We start from the raw sequence: 21,036 nt of genomic DNA on the forward strand, positions 1-21,036 counted from the left end.
AAATGTAGTGGGTCTGGGATTAGAATTTAAGGTTTATTTCTGGCCAGCTACTTTAAACACTCCGCCTATTATATCTTTTTTTTATTATTATTATGTTATGTTAATCACCATACATTACATCATTAGTTTTTGATGTAGTGTTCCATGATTCATTGTTTGTGTATAACACCCAGTGCTCCATGCAGAACGTGCCCTCCTTAATACCCATCACCAGGTTAGGTTACCCAACCCCCCACCCCCCTCCCCTCTAGAACCCTCAGTTTGTTTTATCTTAACCCGATTCACAACATTGTGATTTCAAGTTAAATGTTCATATTGTGCTTATGGGGACTGCCTTAATTTCTTTTTTTTGTTTTTTAAGATTTATTTATTTGACAGAGAGACACAGCGAGAGAGGGAACACAAGCAGGGGGAGTGGGAGAGGGAGAAGCAGGCTTCCTGCCGAGCAGGGAGCCCGATGCGGGGCTCGATCCCAGGACGCCGGGATCCTGACCTGAGCGGAAGGCAGCCGCTTTTAACGACTGAGCCACCCAGGCGCTCCGGGACTGCCTTAATTTCTTACAGAAAAGACTGTGCTCTCTACAAGAGCTTTCCCAGACTGTGAATAACGCGGGAACAGTGATTGGTAGTGGGAGGCACTCACTAAAAACGGATTTGTTGAACCCCACCAGTTAAGAAGGGAACATACGAATGCAGCCCCTAAGGGGCGCTCTCCTCGCCCAAGGCCCTGTACCACCCGCAGGGCTAGGACTAAGCGCCGAGGGGTGGACTTGGCTCTCAGCCAGCAATGCGCAGGCAGAGGCCCCGCCCCCAGCGCACGCGCATGCGCCAGGGGGCCCCGGCGCCCCGCTCTGTCCTACTCCGGCTCCCGCCGGCGTTCAGGTAGCCGGCTGAATGCGGGGGAGGGGCGCCGCCTGAAGGCGGGGTTGGAGGGGGAGTCTCGGGTGTTTGGGCTCCTTTGTTAGAGCCCCAACAAAGGTTGCCCTAACTTCCGATACAAACCAGAGCTGTTCCTGCAGCTGCCCCTTCCCGGGTGGGGGGCAGTTCCTGGGTCTGGGGGCCTCCGAGGTGCTGCCCGTGACCAGCACGGACCTGCTTCTTTTTGTCGCACCGGTTCGGTGTCTCCGCACCTCTCCAGCTCCCGCACCCGCGCCCGTGGGCTTCCAGCCCGAGTCGGGTGACCCCGGTAGCTTGAGGACACGGGGCTTGGCAGGTGCCGAGAGCCTGCGCCTGGCCCCATCGTGCCAGGCTGAGCCACTCGGAGCCCGAAGCGAGGAGCCTGCGGGAGACTCCGTGCGGCCGCCTGCTCCGCTCGCGCGTACGCCTTCTGCTCCAGTTGCTTTCCCAACTGAGCGGAAAAGCCGGGGGCGTGTTGCCGGGGCCCTGGGAAGAGGGCTGGCTCGACACTGCCGCCTGAAGTCCGCGGGGTGCACCTTCCCGCCCACGGGCCGTGCTGTCACCGACCCTGCAGCCCCCAGCCGGCTAGAGGGCACCCCATCCTGTCGTTACAGGGTAAAGGGACCAGAGACCGCTGAGTGGCCCCACCACGACCCCAGCCTTTAGGGGGGCTTTTAGCGCAACCCAGGGCCTGCAAAGGGGAAGTTTCTCCTGCTTACAGGTCTGCAACTATCCATAAACAGTTACACCCCAATGTGTGCTGAGCATTGGGAGTTACTTGAGTCAGTCCTAAGACTTGGGAGTCGGGTTGTTGGGGGTATGTGTCTAATTGAGTGTGTGTGTGGGAACTAACCCAGCACCTAGTGCCATGCTTGGCACCCAGTAAGCCCTCCCTAAACTTCGTGGCTGAATGAATGAGAAGGCAGGTGACTGAGGGAGCAGGGCTAGAGAGGGCATCTCTGCTTATCCCACCCCTGCCTCCCCTGGGCTCTGCAGACAAAAGTAATTAGGTTGAGCCTTTAATCACAGCTGGTTTCACAGGCGGGCAGACAAGGAAAAGCGGAGAAAAGCAGAAGTTCTGGGGACACAGCATGCTGGCTGGTGCTGGGTCACGGGCAGTGCCTCCCTCCGGGACCCCCTCCAGCCCCCACCGCTTCCCCCTCAGTAATCGGCTGTTTTCTTGTCTCCCTCAGGACACTGGGTTCCCTACAAGCCGCCCCAGGCTTAATGATTGTCCAGAAGGTGGCTATAAAGGGAGCCTGGGAGGCTGGGTGGAGGAGGGAGCAGAAAAAGCCTAACTCAGCAGATCGGGGCACTGAGAGAGCCACCGGCAGGAGCTGTGGCCGGAGGCTCCGTGTCCCCACCAGTGGGGCCTGCTCCCTTCCACCATGGCGGCCCAAGGCTACGGCTTCTACCGCGCTGTGATCTTCGCAGCCATGTTCGGAGGCTACAGCCTGTACTACTTCAACCGCAAGACCTTCTCCTTTGTCATGCCGTCGTTGGTGGAGGAGATCCCTCTGGACAAGGATGACTTGGGTGAGCCCTGGAAGGCGGGGGCGTGGGCCCTGGGACCCAGGACGAGTAGGACAAGTTGGGTGTCTGGCAGTGTGGAGGGTGTGTGCACAGCAGAGGACAGGGAGCGGCCTGCAGGTGCCGCCTGAAGGGACTGACCATGTACCTGTGGATGGGCGAAGAACTAGGCGTGCGCTCTGTGTGCCTGAGGAGCGCTGCTCATCTGATGTGTCTTTGTGGGCCTGTGACCCACGAGTGCCCCCAGAGGCATGGCTTATTCTGAGTGTGCTTAGGGGCACTCTGAGCACAGTTTCCACACTGCGTGGGGGCATGCTAAGACCGCGGGGTGCGTGACGGCCACTGACGTTGGGAGCCACGGGAACTGGGGAGTTGGCAAAATAACTTCATGTGGCCCACCAGGTGACATTTTAGGAGGAAGAAGGCCCTTGACTCCACTTCTAAGCTCTTCACCCCATGTTCAGAGGTGGGGCAACAGAACTTCCAGAAGCCCTGGGTTGGCATCCAGCGTGAGGGGGAAATGTCATCAGGCCTTTGTAAATCCCAGGGAGGGGGGCTGCCCTGTTCTCCCTTCTTGCCTCCTGACAGCTGCAGATGGACCTCTCCAGGAGGCTGAAAAGTCATGGGTCAGCCTGGGGCTAGCGCTGGTGGTGAGGAGGAGCGGGGCCCCGTGATTCCAGCACAGGCTCTTCCTAGCTGTCTGGGAGGGAACCTATCTCACCCTGCCGGGCACCCCTACACACATGACCCCATGCCTTCCTCCATGCCTCCTGTGCCTTTGCCCCGGCCCCTAACTCCCCAGGTGTCCTGCTTCCTGCTCTCTCTCCCCACCCCTGCAGGGCTCATCACCAGCAGCCAGTCGGCAGCCTATGCCATCAGCAAGTTTGTGAGCGGGGTGCTGTCCGACCAGATGAGTGCTCGCTGGCTCTTCTCTTTGGGGCTGTTCCTGGTTGGCGTGGTCAATATAGCGTTTTCCTGGAGCTCAATGGTACCCGTCTTTGCTGCTCTGTGGTTCCTCAATGGCCTGGCACAGGGGCTGGGCTGGCCTCCGTGTGGGAAGATCCTGCGGAAGGTGAGTGTCTGCTTCCGGGGAGCTGCTTTAGACTAGCACAGAGGATGCCTAAGGAGCATGTGGGAGTACCAGCACCCCCATCCCAGAGCAGCTTCCTTGGGAGCTCCAGTCCGGCTCCTATTGCTTGTCAAGATATTTTAGGAGCTAAACATGGTGGGATCAGGTGGCAGATGAGGGCATAGGCCCTGCCAAGTAGAAGCGCCCTCTTCCTCACCCCTGTAACGTGAGCTCCTAGGGCTGCCCCACCTGACCCTCACCTTCAGCGTGTTTAACGTGGGGACCTACTCTGTCCCCCTCTGCCCCACAGTGGTTCGAGCCATCTCAGTTTGGCACTTGGTGGGCCGTTCTGTCCACAAGCATGAACCTGGCCGGAGCGCTGGGCCCCATCCTGGCGACCACCCTGGCCCAGAGCTACCACTGGCGCGGCACGCTGGCCCTGTCCGGGGCCCTTGGTGTGCTTGTCTCCTTCCTCTGCCTCCTGCTCATCCACAACGAGCCTGCCGACGTCGGACTCCGAAACTTGGACCCCACCCCCGCCAAGGGCAAGAAGGGTGAGCCCCCACCCAAGCTGATCATGGGGCCTGATTCATTCATCGTTCATCGGGCAGACTCACTGAGGACTGGCTGGATGCCTGGCCCTGGGCTAGCCAATGGCTGTAGGGGGAGGGGCGGTGATGGCGAGTTGGCGGGGAGTAAATAAAACTCCCTTCCAAGAGACACATAAGTACCAGACAAGTGGCAGAGGCAACAAATGCTGTGACTCACGTTATATCCTGGTCCTTCCTCACGGCAGAGCCAGACTTCCCGCTCCTGGACAGCATCCTAAGCTTAAGTGGCTTGGCTGCTTAGTTTTTCTCTCACTTGCTGAGACTTGCGGTGGAGCGGACAGGGCAGAGCGGTGGCTGAAGGGGTACCTTCCTGCTGGTCCCTGGCTATGTGGATGGACTCTGGCCCTGTGGCTGGTTAATGAGTGGTGGGGGCTCAGTCGGGGCAGAACAGCAAGAGCAGAGCCTGAGGCCTGGCCTCCTCCTGCCCCCAGGCTCCTTGAAGGAGGAGAGTACCTTGCGGGAGCTGCTGCTGTCCCCCTACCTGTGGGTGCTCTCCACGGGCTACCTCGTGGTATTTGGAGTAAAGACCTGCTGTACCGACTGGGGCCAGTTCTTCCTCATCCAGGAGAAAGGACAGTCAGTCCTCGTGGGTAAGATGAGTGTTGGAGCAGGGGGGGGCCTAGGGAGCAGAATCAATGAAAGGGATGGGAAATTGAGGCCCAGCTTCTCTTTATCCCTTTCTTCCTTCCCTGAGGCCAGGCACCACCCAGACAGCTGTGGCCGGTCACCCTGGGGGCCCTGTACCTCTCTGGGTTACAGCCGGTCTGGGACAACCCTAGTGTGTTTAACACCCTTCCACCCCTCCTTTCCCTCTTCCCACCACAACTCCCTACGCCAGGTAGCTCCTACATGAGTGCGCTGGAGGTTGGGGGCCTTGTAGGCAGCATTGCAGCTGGCTACCTGTCAGACCGGGCCATGGCAAAGGTGAGCGCGCAGAAGGGACAGGAAGGAGGAGGGTCCCTTTAAACCTCCCCAGCATGACTGGGACAGGCACCAGAGAGGCGGGAGCCCTGGGGCAATGGGCAGGTTGGCATATGGGTGGGGGGAGGTTGGAATGATTCCAGGCTACTCTCACTTGCTGAGGGTGTGGAGGCAAGGTAAGGCTCCTGGGGAGAGGGTTTGAACGGATGTCAAGGAGAGCTAGAATTTCTCTCAGCCTGGCAGTGGGCTTCTCTACAGCCCCAGGGCAACTGGGGTTGAGGAGAGGCTAGGTGCAGCTTGCCAGCATATGTCCCCACGGTGGAGGAGGGGACGTGGTGGAGTTTGGCCTCAGAATATAATGAGCAGGTCCCAGGGCCTCCCAGAGCTGCCCCGGGCCAAGAACTGTGGTGGGATTGCCAAAGACCTGTCAGCAGAAGCCCTGCCGTGTCAGAGTCCAGAGGCGGAGGTTCTCTGCTGCTTTTAGGGCCTGACATTGCTGGGCCTGTATCCACAGGCAAGGCTGTCCATCTACGGGAACCCTCGCCACGGCCTGTTGCTGTTCATGATGGCTGGCATGACCGTGTCCATGTACCTCTTCCGGGTAACTGTGAGCAGTGACTCCCCCAAGGTAAATGAGGCGGGCCTGGCCCGCCGCCGGCACAAGGATGAGAGAGCAAGGGCCACTGACTGTCAGGCTCCCTGTCCCTGGCTCCACCCTGGCCCAGGCCTTTCTCTGCCTCTCAGATTTCCCTTTCTAGTTCTGGTTTACCTCGTGTCCTCTGTACTTTGGTGCTCCTCCTGGACCTGGGGCCCGGTTTTCTTCTCTTCCCTGTGCTCCTCTAGGATGTTGCTTTCTGGACTTCAGCTCTTCACCCACTCGCTGAGCTCACAGGCTTTACGGAGCATGAGGTGCCTTATCTGTGGTTTTCCTCCTGGTTTGTCTCCCCCTTGTCCTACCCTGTCTGCCTTGCCCTAGCATCAATTCTGAGAGAGCGCATCTAACTGGGAGAGATGGCTTCTGTCGCTCCTTCACCTACCCACCCAGGCCCTCAGGTTGGCTGGCTCAGTGTGGCCCCACTCCTCTAGCTTGGCCTTGTCAGTTTTATCAGGAAGCGGGATGAGGGTGGTCACTTACTATCTCCTTACTACAATCATCTGTTCCCAGGGCCAAGCATTTTCCTCCCCTCTGGCAGTGGTAGGTAGGTAGGCTTTCTCAGACTCTAAATGCTACCCTGCACGTCCTTGCAGCTCTGGATCCTGGTGTTGGGAGCTGTGTTTGGTTTCTCTTCTTACGGTCCCATTGCCTTGTTCGGAGTTATAGCCAATGAGTGCGCCCCTCCCAACTTGTGCGGCACCTCCCACGCCATTGTGGGACTCATGGCCAACGGTAAGTGGTGCCCTCTAGAGTGTCTACCTCTCCCCCACTGTGCCTTGCACATAGGCTAGCTAGAGGCTGGGGCCAGCCCCACTGACTCTAGCCTCCCAAGTGACCCGGGCTCTCCCCTCCTCCTTGGCAGTGGGCGGCTTTCTGGCTGGGCTGCCCTTCAGCACCATTGCCAAGCACTATACCTGGAGCACAGCCTTCTGGGTGGCTGAAGTGATCTGTGCGGTCAGCACCGCTGCCTTCTTTCTCCTACGAAACATCCGCACCAAGATGGGCCGAGTGCCCAAGAAGGCTGAGTGAAGAGTACAGGCTCCAGTGCATCCTCTCCCACCTGTGGCCTTCCCCTGCACGGGGCTGGGGGGAGAGGGGGGCAGAGAGAAAGAAAGGGGGTCTGCTCCGGCTAGCATTGAACCTTTGATTTCCTCTTGTGCGCCTTTCCCCTCGCCCAGGTGGTGCTGGAAGTTACCAGTGGCTAATGAGGTCCCAGCTCCCCATCCTGTGTTCTATTTAAAAGGCAACTTTTGTTCTTGGACTCCATTAGCTCCTATTTCCTGCCTTCAAACAGGAAACCCCTGCAGTCAGGCCCTCCCACGCCATCCCCAGTAGAGTGAGGCTCCTCTTGCAGCTGCAGGGTACCAGTGACCCATGACTGCTGCCCCAGGGCCTCTTAGCACTGGCAGCGGCTATTGCCAATACCTTCGATTCCAAGGGGAGAGGAGGCCATCACGCTCACCAGTACCCTGTGGGGACGGCGGGGGGCGTGGGGTGTGGGTGGGAGGAAGGAGGACTTGACACAGATTAAAACTAGATTTGATACTAAATACTATCAGTGAGTCATTCTTTCCAAAGGGGTACTACAAGCCAGAGACTGCTTTCTTTGGAAAATATTCTCTTGAGACCTGCTTTTTCCACCCCAAAAGGGGCAAACTTCATCTCCTTGGGGTGGGAAACCTGACATGGACTCCTTCAAGTTTATGGCTCCTTTGCCTTCATTTTCATTAATTCAATGATCATTTTACAGATGAAGCACTGGGTTTCAGGCAGATGAAACCATTCGATGGAGGAAGGCAGTGTAACAGTGGCTCCCGGATAGTGTAGTCAGAGAGCCTGGCTTCAAACTCAGGTGCTTAGTAACTAGCTTTGAGACTCTGAGGCAGAGAGTCTGTACTTTGGTAAATCTATTGTCCGTAACAGAATGCATCCCAAGGTTAGGGTGAGGGTTAAGTTAAATAAAGCAGTAAAGCCTGGCTGTAAACACCTGATAAATACCCCACCGTCATCACCACTGCCACCACCACCTTAGAAGTCAGCAATTCTGGAACTAGACCCAAGGCTCCTGACTCAAAGCCCCATGCTCATTCCTCAGTGAACAATTACTTGTTTTCTACTAGAACGTATCTCATCTTCCCAGAATTCCCTTATCATTCCTGTCTCCCCACCAGAGCCTTTTCCCCCCAAACCATTAATGAGGATAGCGAACACAGATCAAAGGAATGTTTATTAAGCATTTATGGGCCTACTCCCTCCATAAATAAACCTGTACAGAGTTGGGAAGTAGGCTCACGGTAGATACAGGAGGGCAGAGAGCATGGCATTAAGGCTCGGGGATCGGTACATGTCATCAGGCTCAGCACCCTCCCATTTTCAAGTACACTAACGAGGCTGCGGGGATCTCCACTGGAGTGGATACAGCAGGATCCCTGCTGTAGGATCTCTCAAATTTGGGGGATCCATTGTGGGCTCAGCCTATGACCCAGGTCCAAAAGTTCCAGCCTTCTCTGCCACCTCCAGGGCTAACTTCAGGTTCTGGTCAAACAGCTCACACCTAGGCCAGACCCAAGAGGCACAAATGAGGACAAAGTGTGAGGTCTCAGACTCTCCTCCCCATCCTTGGGTGCCGAGGTAGAGCCAGGGGAAACTTGCTTGAAGGACATGAATGACAAGAAAAGTCTTTGGTTTCTCAAAATACCAAGAAAAGACTAGCTCACTTTTGTTTTATTTAAAAGTAACTCTTCGGGCACTTGGGTGGCTCAGTTGGTTAAGTGACTGCCTTCGGCTCAGGTCATGATCCTGGAGTCCTGGGATCGAGTCCCACATCGGGCTCCCTGCTCAGCAGGGAGTCTGCTTCTCCCTCTGACCCTCCTCCCTCTCATGCTCTCTGTCTCTCATTCTCTCTCTCACAAATAAATAAAATCTTAAAAAAATTTAAAAAAAAAGTAACTCTTCTTACCCTTTTGAAAAATGAACTCGGGGAAGAGCACAAAGGGAGGGGTAAGGACGCTTTGACCAGTATCTGGGGAGGGGGACCGCCTACCTGATGGGCATTTCCAGGGAATAGAATGGATTCTTGAGGGCAAAGTCTGAGTAGATCTCATAAATCTTTCGTAGAAGAGAATCTATTCCAGCTTGCCTAGGATCTGCCAGCACCACAAACTTGATCCCTGGAGAAGGACCAAGAATGGTTACAAGAGGGTACAGAATGCAGCCAATAACACCATCCTGTGTGCATATGGCATTTTCATAAGCCCATTTTTATTTTTATCCTTATTGCTCCATAAAGCAGGAAAGGCAAGATTGTGAATCTCTAAGACCAGACCAGGGAAGTGACTTTATCACATCACCCAACTGATTGAGACCACGCTTTGACATCTAGCTCTGTCACTTAATTCCTAGTCTGTGGTCCCTCAGCAGCAAGTGCCAGGCAGCGGGCAGACTCAGGCAGTTTTCAATTATCCCCATTAAGGGAGTGAGGCAATCACACGATCCAAAGGTCATTTCCATTTGGCATTCAGGTTTCATTCTGAAACACACCTTCCGAAACGTGTGCAACATGAGAGACCATTACGCTGAGTTTTATCTGCACACAGGATACCCAGGGCTGAGCATTCTGGGTGGTGTGGACAAAATTGGCATCAGATTAAATACTGGCTTTGGATTCACAAAACCAATAGACGTATGTGTCTGTGCAATTGTCCCAGGAAAAGTTCACCACCACCCCCTTGCTTACCAAAGTTGTCTTTGGTCAGTCCCTTCCCCCAACCTGCCCCGCTGCAGCCCTTTGGCCTGTCTGGAGACGCCTACCTGTCAGTGTCTGGAAGCAGTGCAGTTTGAACGTGTCGGTCTCCAGCATCTCAATGCCTGAGCTGCCCTGTTCTGGAGACAGCTGGGAACCGATTGCGAACAGCCTATTTGCAAAGGAGGTAAGGTTGGGAATGCACCCCGCTGTTTTGAGGGAGGAGTGCTTCTCTAACTTTTCCACTGAAGCGACCCTCTCTGCTGAGTTCACATTACACCCTGAGAGGTCAGAACAGGCCGCGTCACTTGCCCAGCAGCAACAGCACCGAAATTTCTTTAAAATTCATTTGAGCTCTGCATGGATTTTACACTCATACTTTGCCGTAAAACATTTTACATTGAAAACTTTGGGTAAAATTACCACTGGGAATGCGTGCCATGGTTACCTACCCCACAGCTGTGATTACCCAGCACACCTTCTACTATCGTTGAGAATGAGAAAAGGTCTTAAGGATCATTTAATTCAGTTACCTTACTTTATTTAGAAACAAACAGGAAAGAGAAGTTGACTTGTGCAAGGCCACACCACTGCCGGTATTACCTAAAACCTAGTCATCTGGGTTAGTTCTTTTTCTTTCACAACTACAAGAACTGACGATTTAAAAGGAGGCGAAGAAAGATAAGCACGGCCGCTCAGGAGACTTCCCGCAGAACCACACTAATCTAGCCGGCCCAAGGGCCAAGTGCAGGCCCACAGGCCCTAGGAAGGGCTGGGGGACTTACGAGTGGAACATGGAGGCCAGCATGAGCTTCTCATTGGAGGTGAGGCGGGGTCGGCCGAATCGAATGGACACCGGGTAATTGGCAGGGTTGCCCAAGTACTCCAGCACCTCTTTCCCATCGGCCGTGTACTTGCCGTTCACGTCCACGCCATTGATGGCCAGCACTGCGTGTCCCACTGCAGAGGTGAGGCTAAGGGTCAACGAAGCCCCAGCGTGGGGATTCCGCCGAAGGGACTAGCGACCCGGCCTCACCCACCTCTCCCTTCTCCCTCCGCGCCCTCCCCAGCCCCGCAGAGACACCAGCCCACGCCGCAGCACCGGGCCCGCCCCTCGGACGCAAGCCTAGCCCACCCCGGATGCCGTCGCGCTGGCCGAAGGCGACCAGCACACGCTCGTCGTGCAGCTTCAGCAGCAGATCAAGGGGGTAACTGAAAGTTTTCTCAGCCTCGGCCCGGGGCGCGTAGCTGTCCAACTGGTAGATGAGGCCGCCAGCTTTGTTCACCACATACACACTAAAAATCGCCATTGCGGCCGCCGCGGCTCCGAAGACGCGGATTGGGCTTGTTCCTGACGGCCCCGCCCCGGAACCGCAGCCGCGGGACCCGCCCCCCGCCCCCTCCTCCCAGCCCCGAGCGCGCTGGTTGCGGCGCCTGCGCACTTGAAGCACCACGCGTAGCGGGGTCGCCGGGGTCGTTGCGGGGCCTGGCTGATTGTTTTCTGTCTCCCGTTTCCAGGCCCAGGGAATACAACGTGTGGCTGCCTCACAACTAGCCGCGAAGCCCAATAAGTCGCAGGCAGGGTCTGGGGTGCGCGGCTCGGGAACGACTGCCCCGTCGCTGCGCCCCCCTCCCCGCGGTACGAGGGGGCCGGGCCTCCGGCCTTCCTCCGCGGGCTCCGCCCCTTGCCCCGGAAGCGCTCGCTGCGGGTGGAGGTTTCTGGGCCGGTCGGGGAGCGGTGCTTCCTTTCTGTCCGACATCTTAGCGAGGCTGCAGGGCTGGACGCTGCTCTCCCAGCTTCGCTATGGTGAGCTCTCGGGGGTGGGAAGCCGGTGCGGTTCTGAGAGCCGGGCGGTGCTGGGGCGCAGTTGAGGCGGCACCAGACGGAGGGCCCCCGACCCGCCGGGCCGCTTCTTCAGGCGGGCGGGCGGGCGGGCGGGGGGATGCCTTCATCCATGTGCTGCGGTGGTGGGGTTGGGGCGGTGCGGGGCTGCCCTGTGACCTGGCTGCATTCCGCCTTTTTCTCTATAGCCGCCCAAGGATGACAAGAAGAAGAAAGATGCCGGAAAGTCGGCCAAGAAAGACAAAGACCCAGTGAACAAATCTGGGGGCAAGGCCAAAAAGAAGGTAGGAGTGAGCCGCCCCTCCAGGAGTGGGGAGTACTGGGGACGCGGGACCCATGTGGTTGTGGTAATAAGTGACCTGTAGAGCAAATGGCTTTTAAGGTTGTGCGGTCTAGAGTCCGATTGTTAGAGCTTGTGGTCTCATCACTGTTGCGTTTTTTTGGGAAGAATAGGGTGGTACGCACTACTTAGAAGTTGAACAAGAGTGTATATTCTGATGTTTAGCACATGATATTTTAATTGGTGTCGTGGGGTTCAGCCTATATCCGAAATTCGCATAGACTTTTTTCCCCCCGTCTAACGCATCTTTGACGCCGTTAATGGCAACTACGCGTCCTTCTATTTTGTGTGCTCGTTTCAAATTACTTGAATCTTAGTTTGTAGAGTTTCTGTAAATTCTGAATTCCATGGAACAGCCACCCTTGCAGTGTAGCACCACGGCTGTGGAAGAGAGTTCTCTGACACAGGGTGTTTGGGGAGGGAGGGAGTGATTTCTTCCAGGAGCACTGACTTTCCTTTTCCTTTTGGTGAGCAGAAGTGGTCCAAAGGCAAAGTTCGGGACAAGCTCAATAATCTGGTCTTGTTTGACAAAGCGACATATGACAAACTCTGTAAGGAAGTTCCCAACTATAAGCTTATAACTCCAGCTGTTGTCTCTGAGAGACTGAAGATTCGAGGTTCCCTGGCCAGGGCAGCCCTTCAGGAGCTCCTTAGTAAAGGTGAGAGGAGTGTGTTGTACTGGTGTGGTTTTTACACGTTAAATTGGCCTGCCCGTATTAGCCATCCTAAATGGTTTTTTGTCTTTTTTTTTTTTTTTTAAGATTATTTACTTATTTATTTGACAGAGACAGCGAGACAGGGAAGGAACATAAGCAGGGGGAGTGGGAGGGAGTAGCAGGCCTCCCTCCTAGCGGGGGGGGGGTGAGGGGGACCTAGATCCCAAGACCTGACTGAGCCACCCAGGCGCCCCCATCTTAAATATTTTTACTGGAATTTCCTAGAATAGCCACAGGCTGACCACTGGTTGTAATATTCTAACATCCTAGAGTAGACCCCAAAGCAGGGTTCTTGGCCATTTTTGTCCCATGGACCCCTATGTCATCAGTGAAGCCTCGGGATTCCTTGTTTTCAAATAATTTCATTTTAAAGAATTATGGAAGAAACCCAATGATGTTGAAATGTGGCTATGAAAATAGTAAAGCATTTTTTACTTAAGTATTTTTAAAATTTTGTGGTGGATCTAGTTACCATAATTTCATATTAGTATACATGAGTGTAAATATTTTAAGCTTCCTGTAGCGTCTAATGTGGAAATAGTGATTTTTAAGTTAAAGCGCTATGAGGGTAACCATCCCAACAGCAGGTAGTGGGCCCCTCATTTAGAAAGAATAAATAAAATTAGATTATCACCAAGAAATGTAGGGATGTGGGGCGCCTGGGTGGCTCAGTCGTTAAGCGTCTGCCTTCGGCTCGGGTCATGATCCCAGGGTCCTGGGATCGAGCCCCACCCGCATCAGGCTCCCTGCTCAGCGGGAAGCCTGCTTCTCCCTCTCCCACTCCCCCTGCTTGTGTTCCCTCTCTCGCTGTCTCTGTCAAATAAATAAATAAAATCTTAAAAAAGAAAAAGAAATGTAGGGATGTTTCCCTTTGTTATTAAACTCTCATGCTCAAATTCAGTATTTCTAGCGTCTATGAAGTATTTCATAGTACTGTGTGAAAACCTTATTTTTTCTCTCTAGGACTTATTAAACTGGTTTCAAAGCACAGAGCTCAGGTAATTTACACCAGAAACACCAAGGGTGGAGATGCCCCAGCTGCTGGTGAAGATGCATGAAAAAGGTAAACAAGAACCCAGGGGCCCACAGAGTAGAAAGTATACATCCCACTTACATAAGGCTCTGCAATTCTGATTCTTTTATTTTTATTTTTTGCAGATCCCACCAACTGTACATTTTGGAAAATAAAACTTTATTAAATCAAATAAGCGGGTATGTCTCTTTCCTAGGAAAAGTAGTTAACAGAAAATAATAGGTATGGGTTTGTTGACTTGGCGTTATGCCTTATGGTGGTTGGAAAAGTTATCAGGAAACAGTTGGCTTTTTTTCTTTATGTGACTGTTTGTTCCTTGCTGCAGCTTCCGTTTTGAATTGATGCCTGAAAGGAAATGAAGGGTTAGCAGGATGAAGGCTGACATCTCCAAAGGGGTAGTGGTTTGGAGTCCTGGCACTGTATGCATACCTGGATTGCCAGCGGCGTCCATTATTCCAGACCCGGCCAAAAGAGGGCAGCCAGCCTACACTGGTGCTGGAGCTGTGATCAAAGTTGGCCCCAACTCTGTCTGGGGGGAGTTTCTTCAGTTTCTGTTTTTCCTCTACAAAGAAGTAAACTGTTTTTAAACAGTTTTGAGTAGGAAAATTTTAGAGAATCCATTCTTGAATTTGTTTACTTACTTTCTTTAATAAATTCTTCATAGGATGGTCCTATTTGTTGGTTTACAGAGCTGTGTTCCTCATCCTGGACCATCCAGGGAGGTGTAGCACCTGGAAAAGACCCATTAAGCAGGAATGAAGGCACTCTTCCAAGTTTCAGGCTACTGTGAAACATGCCCTAGCTATAAACTCTTACCTAATTGACAACTGGAATGTTCAAAAGCAAAACCCAGGAATTCTGGACCATGGGAAGTTGAGGGCCCTGGGCTAATTTAAAGCAACATTATCTTACGTGTGATATGCTGTACTGGTATTTAACAGCTTTGTTGACGCATAACTGACCTGCAACTGCACATGTAAAGCGTATAACTTGAAAAGCTTTTGAGTGAAACCATCACAAGATAGTAAACATCACCACTATGTATCGTTCTGCCCCTTTAAAGTACTTCCTGCACCTCTCTGTACCTTTTCCCAGCCCCAGGCAACCATGGATATGCTTCTGTTAATCTAATTTGCATTTGCTGGTATGTACTTTTTTAGGTCTGGCTTCTAATAGTTGAGATTTATCTATGCTGCACTTAACAGTAGTTCCTTCTTTGTTGAGCACTGCTCTGTTCCTTCGCTGAGGCATATTTGGATTGTTTTCAGTTTCAGTTTGAGGGTACTGCAACTAAAGCTGTGACCATCTGGTGTGCAAGCCTTTGTGCAGACATGTTTGCTTTTCTCCTGCAGTGTCTGGATCATAATGGTGGGTGTGTGTTTAGCTTCCTAAATCCCTGAACTGTTTCTCCCAATTGGTTCTGCCATTTTACATTCCCACCAGCAGTTTATGAATGTTTCTTTACGTACACAGTCTTTAATTTTAGCCACTCTGATGAACATCTTTTTATATGCCTCTACTGAGTTTTGAGAGTTCTTTATATATTCAAGATACAGGTCCTTGATCAGATAGCACTTTATCATAATCAACTTTATTCTTTAAAAAAGTAATTGGGGCGCCTGAGGGGTATAGTCAGTTCAGTGTCCGTCTTTAAGAGATTTATTTCAGAGCGGGGGGAGGGGGGCAAAAGAAGAGGGAGAGAGAATCTTTTTTTTTTTTTAAAGATTTTATTTATTTATCTGACAGACCGAGAACAAGTAGGCAGAGAGGCACAGGGAGAGGGAGAAGCAGACTCCCCTCTGAGCAGGGAGCCCGATGCGGGGCTCGATCCCAGGACCCTGGGATCATGACCTGAGCCGAAGGCAGCCGCTTAACCGGCTGAGCCACCCAGGCGCCCCAGGGAGAGAGAATCTTAAGCAGACTCCGTGCTGAGCATGGAGCCTGTCGTGGGGCTCAATCTCACGACCCCCAGATCAGACCTGAGCTGAAACCAAGAGTTGAACGCTGAACTGACTGTGCCACCCAGGTGCCCCTAAAATCAATACTTAAAATAATTACCTCTTACCATCTGAGAAACACTGCCCTGGGCCTTACCTGAGTGGATGTTACCAATTCCTGGTGTATCCTGTAGTTGGAAATGGGGGAGGGGGGAGAAATCCCAGATAAGAAACTGATGACACTATGTTCCTAGCTAGAAAAAGGACAAGCCACAGGAGGGGGTGGAAGCACCACAGTGGTGTTCTGTGCCTTGGCTGGTGTTAAATTTTAAGAGCACAGATAAGTGAAAGAGTCCTGTCCCTCAAAAGACTCACGGTCTCAGTAATGAAGATGTTCAAAAACAGAGTGCCTACTAGGTGCCACGTAAGCAAAACCCTTTCCTCACAGGGCAGTATGTATCGTGGGGGAAGAGATTTAAGCATAAATTTACACAGATTACATTTAGAGCTTTTTACATGGTCCCATGTACATTTACAACAGGCGACCTGTTCACATAAGCCTTCCATGAAAAGGTGACCTTTGAGCTAGGCTGAAGAAAGGTAGGCCTATTATTTAAGGCAATGGCAATGACATGTGCAAAAAACACAAGACAGTATGGCTGGAGTATACAGGACATCAGGTGAGGCAGTCACTTTCTGTGTTCAGGACAGGATTGCAGGGGGATAGAAACTTCCAGAAAAGTGATGGAGGACATCTAGCCAGGAGGTAAAATAGGCCTACTCATCGACAGGATGTAGGAGATGAAAGAGGAGGAAGTAACTCCACAGTTGGGGAAATCTAGGGATGGTAGGGGTTAGCCTCAGGTGCCTGTGGGATATTTACAAATGTCCTAAATTGAGCAGGAACTGGGGGTTCTGCAGAGGATGAGCTGTAGGAGTTGGCACTCCTTAGTGGCAGTGGGGGCAACAGGGGCAGATGTGATCACTGGAGGGTGAGGAAGGAGGTCTGAGAAAACACTATGGAGCGGCGCAGCAAGACACAAGAGCCCAATGGCCAGAAGAGGTACAAAACCCAGGAGAGATGGGTGTCCTGGGAATTGAGGGGGCACTGGCCCTTCCTAAATGGCTTATCCATTGTACCTGATGGCCAATGAATGTGAAAGGTTGTCCTGTCTCCATCCAGTCAAGTGCTGGGGCGGGTGGCAGGTCCAAGTACGAAGGCTGCTGTGAGGTGGAAGCCACTAGACTGAAAAAGACAAGCAGGAGCCAGGCTGGCAGATGAGGTCCTTGAACCATGAGGATAGCAGAGATGAACTTTTCCCATTTTCCAGCCAAAAAGTTACAGAATGCTCTAACAGGCCAAACTCTCAAGAGATTCCTTAGCAATTTTACCTGTTAGTCCCTTTCCAGCTTCCAAGTGCTGAAGAGCCTTCTTCTGGGTCTGGCACTGCCTGAGGCTGAGTTTGATTCAGGAAAAATAAATGTGTCTTGGATGCTTAAGAGTCTGCCTAGGCCATGCTCCCACCCTCCAGTAGGAAACAAATTGGTATACTGGCCTATGGTACTGCCCATCTTGCAAACTTCCCTCCCTCCCAGCTCTGCCCACATCGCCACTGACAAGGCCTGCCCCCTGGCGGACAGGTAAGGGAATTCAAGCCGAGCAGATGAAGCATGGAGTCCATGAGTTCTTTTAGAAGAGCTGGTAGGTGAAATGCTGGACCTGGGAGAACCAGGGATCAAGTGGATTTGGATACTGCTCTGGCTCCTCCGAGGGACACCAACCTCTAAGACGGACCGAACCAGCTCCTGCCGGCTTTGCTCCACCTCACGGATCTGAGCTGCCATCTGTGGGGGAGAGGCTGCTTAGCTACGCACAAGGTCATGGGGCTGGGTCCTTCAGTGGCCTTTTAACTCACCTCTTTGATCACCTCATCTTCCTTTTCCTCATAAGTATCCAAACCTTTCACCATGGATTTCTTGAATCTAAAAAGAAGGGCAACTCAGCCAAGAACCCCAGTCCCTGCCAGTTATGAAAGCATCTTCAAAAGATCATTTTTTCTTCAAATTTTGGATAATTTCAAAATCAAAATAGAACAATAACACCCATGTACCTTTCACCCAGATTCACTGTTAACGTTCTGCCATACTGGTTCCACTTCTCTACTATGCACACATTTCCTTTTTGCCAAATCAAAAATGGGCTTTAGAACATCATGAGACTTAAACTTGTTTTATCCTACAATACACACAGAAAGGTATCAGAAAAATACTAATACTACCATCGACAATAAAACTACTAAGCAAAGCTCAGGATTCCTCCGCAGTACTTTAGTCCTTGGAAAATATCCTAAGGGTATACAGTCAGAATTTTGTGTTCAAGTTACTTGAATTCTTCTGTGATTGTTATCAATTTGATATATAGCTACGATAATTTGTCATTGTTTGCAATCAGTTTTAGGATTTTTTTCCTGGTAAAACACATGTAGGGGAATGGCTCTACCACAGTGCCCTGGCAGCCTTGCACCTATTTGGCCAAAGCCTAGAACCCCAGCATCAGAATCTTGGCTGAGCACCTGTGTGATGCTCCTGGAACACAAGAGGAAAGGAGCTGAAGGAAGCTGAAAGGAGCTGCTGTGGGGCCATCTCCCACTTGCCTCCTTATCTCCCCCCACACACCCCCAGGCTGTCATGAGAGTTTCTTATCACCTCCCAGGTTCCAATGTAGTATGCAGCTTTCTGCCCACCGCTCTCAGATTAGAGCTGCAGGCCACACGGGGCTCCCCAGCAGCAGGGTGTCACATTGCAGTTAGCTAGCCCTTTTTGTTTCAGAGGGGTCCTTTTTGGTGGGTGGGACAAGGACCTGGGAAGCTGGCACTTCAGATTTATTCTCTTTGCTATGTAATAACCTGTCTAAATCTAAAAGTGGCTTGTGGTATCTTTACCAAATCAGTCAGACTTGGCTTTGCCTTGTGCGTGTGAGCTTTAAATTTATAAGGTTCAAAAGTCAAAACTGGGGCACCTGGGTGGCTCAGTTGGTTAAGTGCCTTCGGCTCAGGTCATGATCCCAGCACATGCTAGGATCGAGCCTGGTGTCAGGCTCCCTGCTCAGCAGGGAGTCTGCTTCTCCCTCTCCCTCTGCCACTCCCCCTGCTCATGCTAGCTTTCTCTCTATATATATAAATAAAATCTTAAAAAAAAAAAACTAATAAAAAGCTCAAAGAGTCCATCCTCATAATTCTCAATTATGACTTTTTCTGCTAAACTATTCTTTATTCCCACCACACACCATTTGGAGCTGGGCCAGGGTGTAAGGAGTGAGTGCTTTTTGGCCTCAGTTCCCCATTTCCCACCCAGTCTGAACCACAGATTTGAAGACAAGGTAGTAGGATTTAGGCATTTCTCAGCATTCCCTCATTATTCTCCACACTGAGTAGGAAACAATAATAGATGTCATGAGTTTTTCTGTAATTTTGGTTCCGGGATCCCCTTGGGTTCCATTCCCCATAATCTCAATATTGTCCCAATAAAAGTAGTGTGAGGCTGTCTGTGTCCTTTTCCTGAAGCAGTCAGCACTCACGCCCACTCTGTGCTGACCAGCTTACTGCACTCCAGTTTCTCAGGGTCCTCTAGAGGCTAGTTAAAATAGAGTCTAAAACTATTCAAAGTGGGCACTGGGTGAGTACCAGTTGCTTGCACACACTATAAAAAGCCTCTTTTACTCCTAAAGGACCTTAATGTTCTCTGTACCACACATTTAAATAATCGATTATAGACAACTTTTATTCTATACAGTTCTCTATTTGCTAAATGCATTGTAAATCCCATCCCCCAACTAGATACAAACCTTTAAAGGACTCTGTCATAGTTCTTTTGTGTCCAGTATAGTGCCTAGAATAATGAGTGCTATGAAGACAAGATACTTAAGAAGGCCCTACTGAACTTTCCAATTAGTAGCGAAAGCTCCAGTACCTGACACAGACCCAGAGAAGCCCCATTCTGTTATTTCATCTCTCATAATCAGTGACTTACCGTGCATAGTCCTGGGGGGAGATCAGAAACTTCTCTTTCATTTGGAACTCAGCCTTGTTCTCCCACCAGAATCTGTTGGTTGCTTTCTTGTGCTCTGGGCTGAGAATGAACGGATAATCTCAATGATAGATTACAGAATATTCCTCAGAAATCTAGGCATTAGGTAAGTAATGCACACTGACATCTGGGTTTCTGCCTCTGGGCAAGGCTGAGCGAATACTGTTACTAGTCTTCCAGATGTCCAGTCTCCCTCTTCCAATAAAAACGGGATAATCTGAGAGCAGATGATGGGAGGTAACCGTGAGCCAGCTGCCCAGCTGGCTTTCCCACCACTACCACCCGGACCATGGCAGCCCTAAGCCCTCCACCCCTCAAGGATGCCATGCCTGTAAGCTGACTCGACCCACCCACCCAAACCACAAAAGCGTTCCTCCTCTCACTCACCCCAACCCCCCTCCCCCCCACGCACCAGTATGCGAAAGTGGGGATGAGGCTCCCAGGCCGGATCTCACCTGGCCAGATGCTCCAGCAGCCCCCCGTGCAGCACGGTCAGGTCTCCGTGGCTCAGGTGTTTCCGCACCTCACAGCCGCAGCACGGGCACCAGCAGCGCCGCTCGTGCTCGGGCACGTAGCGCTCCACCTGAGCGGCGCGGGTGGCCTTGCGGGCGGCCTCTACCTGCGGCGGAGAGGGTACCCGCTGGAAACCCCACGTCCCACCCTCGCGCCCTCCCTGCACTGCCGGCATCCCCCACCCCAGGCCGTCCGCGACCCCTTCCCGCCTCCGGCCGCACCTGGGGCAGAAGCCGCTCCAAAGCCGCCTTCAGCTGCCGCTGGTGCTTGCGACTGTAGACGTGTCCGCGACCACAGAAGAAGGTCTGGCGGCACAGGGGGCAACGCTGCGCCGGCGCCATGGGCCCAGGACTGGGTGTCCGCGACGCGCAGCGGCTCTTTCGCCATCCGGTGACCCCTGACCCCTCGGGGGCGGGGCGAACCCAGCGGTCCCCGCGGCCCCCAGCGGCGGGCAGGCGCCACTGCAGACCCATCTGCGGCTGCGCGAGTCCCTCCGGGCTCTCTGCAGACGTGCGCAGCCAGCCGTCACCGCTCTTCCCAGATGCTGTCTACCCAAAGTGGCAGCACCGCTGTGCGCATGCGCGGGAAAGAGCGCGCGCCACAGTTAGGTGCCGCTGCAGGACCGCAAGCCGCACGCATGTCGGGGCATTGACATGGACCCGCATCAGGCAGTGGAACAGATTGTAATAGTATTGTAGGGTGCTCACTGTGTGTCTAGAGAGAGCTTCACATTGACTGCCTCACTTAATCCTCACAATAGCCCTACGTGGCGTACTATTATTGCCGGTATTTTACAGATGGGGAAACTGAGGCACGGGAAGGCAGTAACCGTGTGGAAGTTTGCACAGGCGTGAAGCATCGCAGGCAGCACCTCTGGTGCTCTTCAGTTCCGGCTGGCGGTAAGGAACGCATGCTGCAGGCGGCCTTCATCTGAGACCGAATCACAGCCATACTCCCAGGGGATGTTCTGAGCAGTGGTTACTGCGAAGCTGTGAAGGGGAAGCTGTAAAAAGGGTGCAGAGTCATTGCTGAGGGTTAATAGACATTTTTATTCTGTAAACTTGCTCATCCAGTGGAATTTTCTTTTTTTTTTTTTTTTAAGATTTTATTTATCCATTTCAGAGAGAGAGAGAGCAAGAGCAG

The 21,036-nt window shown here is 52.4% G+C and overlaps 4 protein-coding genes across 10 annotated transcripts; 2 read left to right on the plus strand and 2 right to left on the minus strand.

Annotated features, from left to right (window-relative positions):
* Positions 1-804: 804 nt before the first annotated feature.
* Positions 805-7,197, plus strand: SLC37A4 (solute carrier family 37 member 4). Of its 6 annotated transcripts, XM_078058884.1 has the most exons (11): positions 821-882; positions 1,512-1,618; positions 2,091-2,433; positions 3,267-3,499; positions 3,807-4,050; positions 4,539-4,697; positions 4,946-5,031; positions 5,543-5,656; positions 5,872-5,937; positions 6,277-6,415; positions 6,546-7,197. In XM_078058884.1, the coding sequence occupies exons 3-11, from the start codon at positions 2,286-2,288 to the stop codon at positions 6,710-6,712; spliced, it is 1,356 nt and encodes a 451-aa protein (XP_077915010.1). In that variant the 5' UTR covers positions 821-882; positions 1,512-1,618; positions 2,091-2,285; the 3' UTR covers positions 6,713-7,197. The 6 variants fall into 6 exon arrangements, with proteins under 6 accessions (XP_035946667.2, XP_035946671.2, XP_077915010.1 ...); XM_036090774.2 differs by lacking the exon at positions 1,512-1,618 and having other exon boundaries at positions 805-882; XM_036090777.2 differs by lacking the exon at positions 821-882 and having other exon boundaries at positions 921-1,512.
* Positions 7,198-7,891: 694 nt separating this feature from the next.
* On the minus strand, positions 7,892-10,793 carry TRAPPC4 (trafficking protein particle complex subunit 4). The gene is made up of 5 exons (XM_036090782.2): positions 10,561-10,793; positions 10,211-10,385; positions 9,494-9,597; positions 8,727-8,853; positions 7,892-8,237 (listed from the first exon to the last, which is right to left on the minus strand). Exons 1-5 carry the CDS (start codon positions 10,733-10,735, stop codon positions 8,159-8,161), a joined length of 660 nt encoding a protein of 219 aa, XP_035946675.1. The 5' UTR covers positions 10,736-10,793; the 3' UTR covers positions 7,892-8,158.
* Positions 10,794-11,075: 282 nt separating this feature from the next.
* Positions 11,076-13,532, plus strand: RPS25 (ribosomal protein S25). Its single transcript, XM_036090783.2, has 5 exons — positions 11,076-11,232; positions 11,457-11,552; positions 12,084-12,267; positions 13,288-13,387; positions 13,483-13,532. Exons 1-4 carry the CDS (start codon positions 11,230-11,232, stop codon positions 13,380-13,382), a joined length of 378 nt encoding a protein of 125 aa, XP_035946676.1. The 5' UTR covers positions 11,076-11,229; the 3' UTR covers positions 13,383-13,387; positions 13,483-13,532.
* CENATAC (centrosomal AT-AC splicing factor) lies at positions 13,440-20,323 on the minus strand. Of its 2 annotated transcripts, XM_036090780.2 has the most exons (11): positions 20,115-20,318; positions 19,836-19,999; positions 19,324-19,422; positions 17,211-17,277; positions 17,077-17,139; positions 16,687-16,751; positions 16,435-16,540; positions 15,452-15,482; positions 13,999-14,088; positions 13,787-13,919; positions 13,440-13,702 (listed from the first exon to the last, which is right to left on the minus strand). In XM_036090780.2, the coding sequence occupies exons 1-11, from the start codon at positions 20,232-20,234 to the stop codon at positions 13,630-13,632; spliced, it is 1,011 nt and encodes a 336-aa protein (XP_035946673.1). In that variant the 5' UTR covers positions 20,235-20,318; the 3' UTR covers positions 13,440-13,629. The 2 variants fall into 2 exon arrangements, with proteins under 2 accessions (XP_035946673.1, XP_035946672.1); XM_036090779.2 differs by having other exon boundaries at positions 13,440-13,919; positions 20,115-20,323.
* Positions 20,324-21,036: the final 713 nt, after the last annotated feature.

Source organism: Halichoerus grypus, chromosome 11 (assembly GCF_964656455.1).
Source record: "Halichoerus grypus chromosome 11, mHalGry1.hap1.1, whole genome shotgun sequence".
In the NCBI taxonomy this organism is placed as follows: Eukaryota; Metazoa; Chordata; class Mammalia; order Carnivora; family Phocidae; genus Halichoerus; species Halichoerus grypus.

Excerpts from the sequence above, each read along its gene's own strand:
- RPS25 (XM_036090783.2), top strand. Across the intron at positions 11,553-12,083 it reads GGGGCAAGGCCAAAAAGAAG|AAGTGGTCCAAAGGCAAAGT; the intron begins GTAGGAGTGAGC and ends TTTGGTGAGCAG. Across the intron at positions 12,268-13,287 it reads TCAGGAGCTCCTTAGTAAAG|GACTTATTAAACTGGTTTCA; the intron begins GTGAGAGGAGTG and ends TTTTCTCTCTAG.
- CENATAC (XM_036090779.2), bottom strand. The coding sequence starts at position 20,234 with ATGGCGCCGGCGCAGCGTTGCCCCCTGTGCCGCCAGACCTTCTTCTGT. Across the intron at positions 19,423-19,835 it reads CTGCTGGAGCATCTGGCCAG|CCCAGAGCACAAGAAAGCAA; the intron begins GTGAGATCCGGC and ends GTTCATTCTCAG. Across the intron at positions 15,483-16,434 it reads TCACATTCATTGGCCATCAG|GATACACCAGGAATTGGTAA; the intron begins GTACAATGGATA and ends TTCCAACTACAG.
- TRAPPC4 (XM_036090782.2), bottom strand. The coding sequence starts at position 10,735 with ATGGCGATTTTTAGTGTGTATGTGGTGAACAAAGCTGGCGGCCTCATC. Across the intron at positions 9,598-10,210 it reads CTGGCCTCCATGTTCCACTC|GCTGTTCGCAATCGGTTCCC; the intron begins GTAAGTCCCCCA and ends CTTTGCAAATAG. Across the intron at positions 8,238-8,726 it reads TCCCTGGAAATGCCCATCAG|GTGTGAGCTGTTTGACCAGA; the intron begins GTAGGCGGTCCC and ends GGTCTGGCCTAG.
- SLC37A4 (XM_078058882.1), top strand. The coding sequence starts at position 3,050 with ATGGGTCAGCCTGGGGCTAGCGCTGGTGGTGAGGAGGAGCGGGGCCCC. Across the intron at positions 4,698-4,945 it reads AGGACAGTCAGTCCTCGTGG|GTAGCTCCTACATGAGTGCG; the intron begins GTAAGATGAGTG and ends TCCCTACGCCAG. Across the intron at positions 5,032-5,542 it reads CAGACCGGGCCATGGCAAAG|GCAAGGCTGTCCATCTACGG; the intron begins GTGAGCGCGCAG and ends CTGTATCCACAG.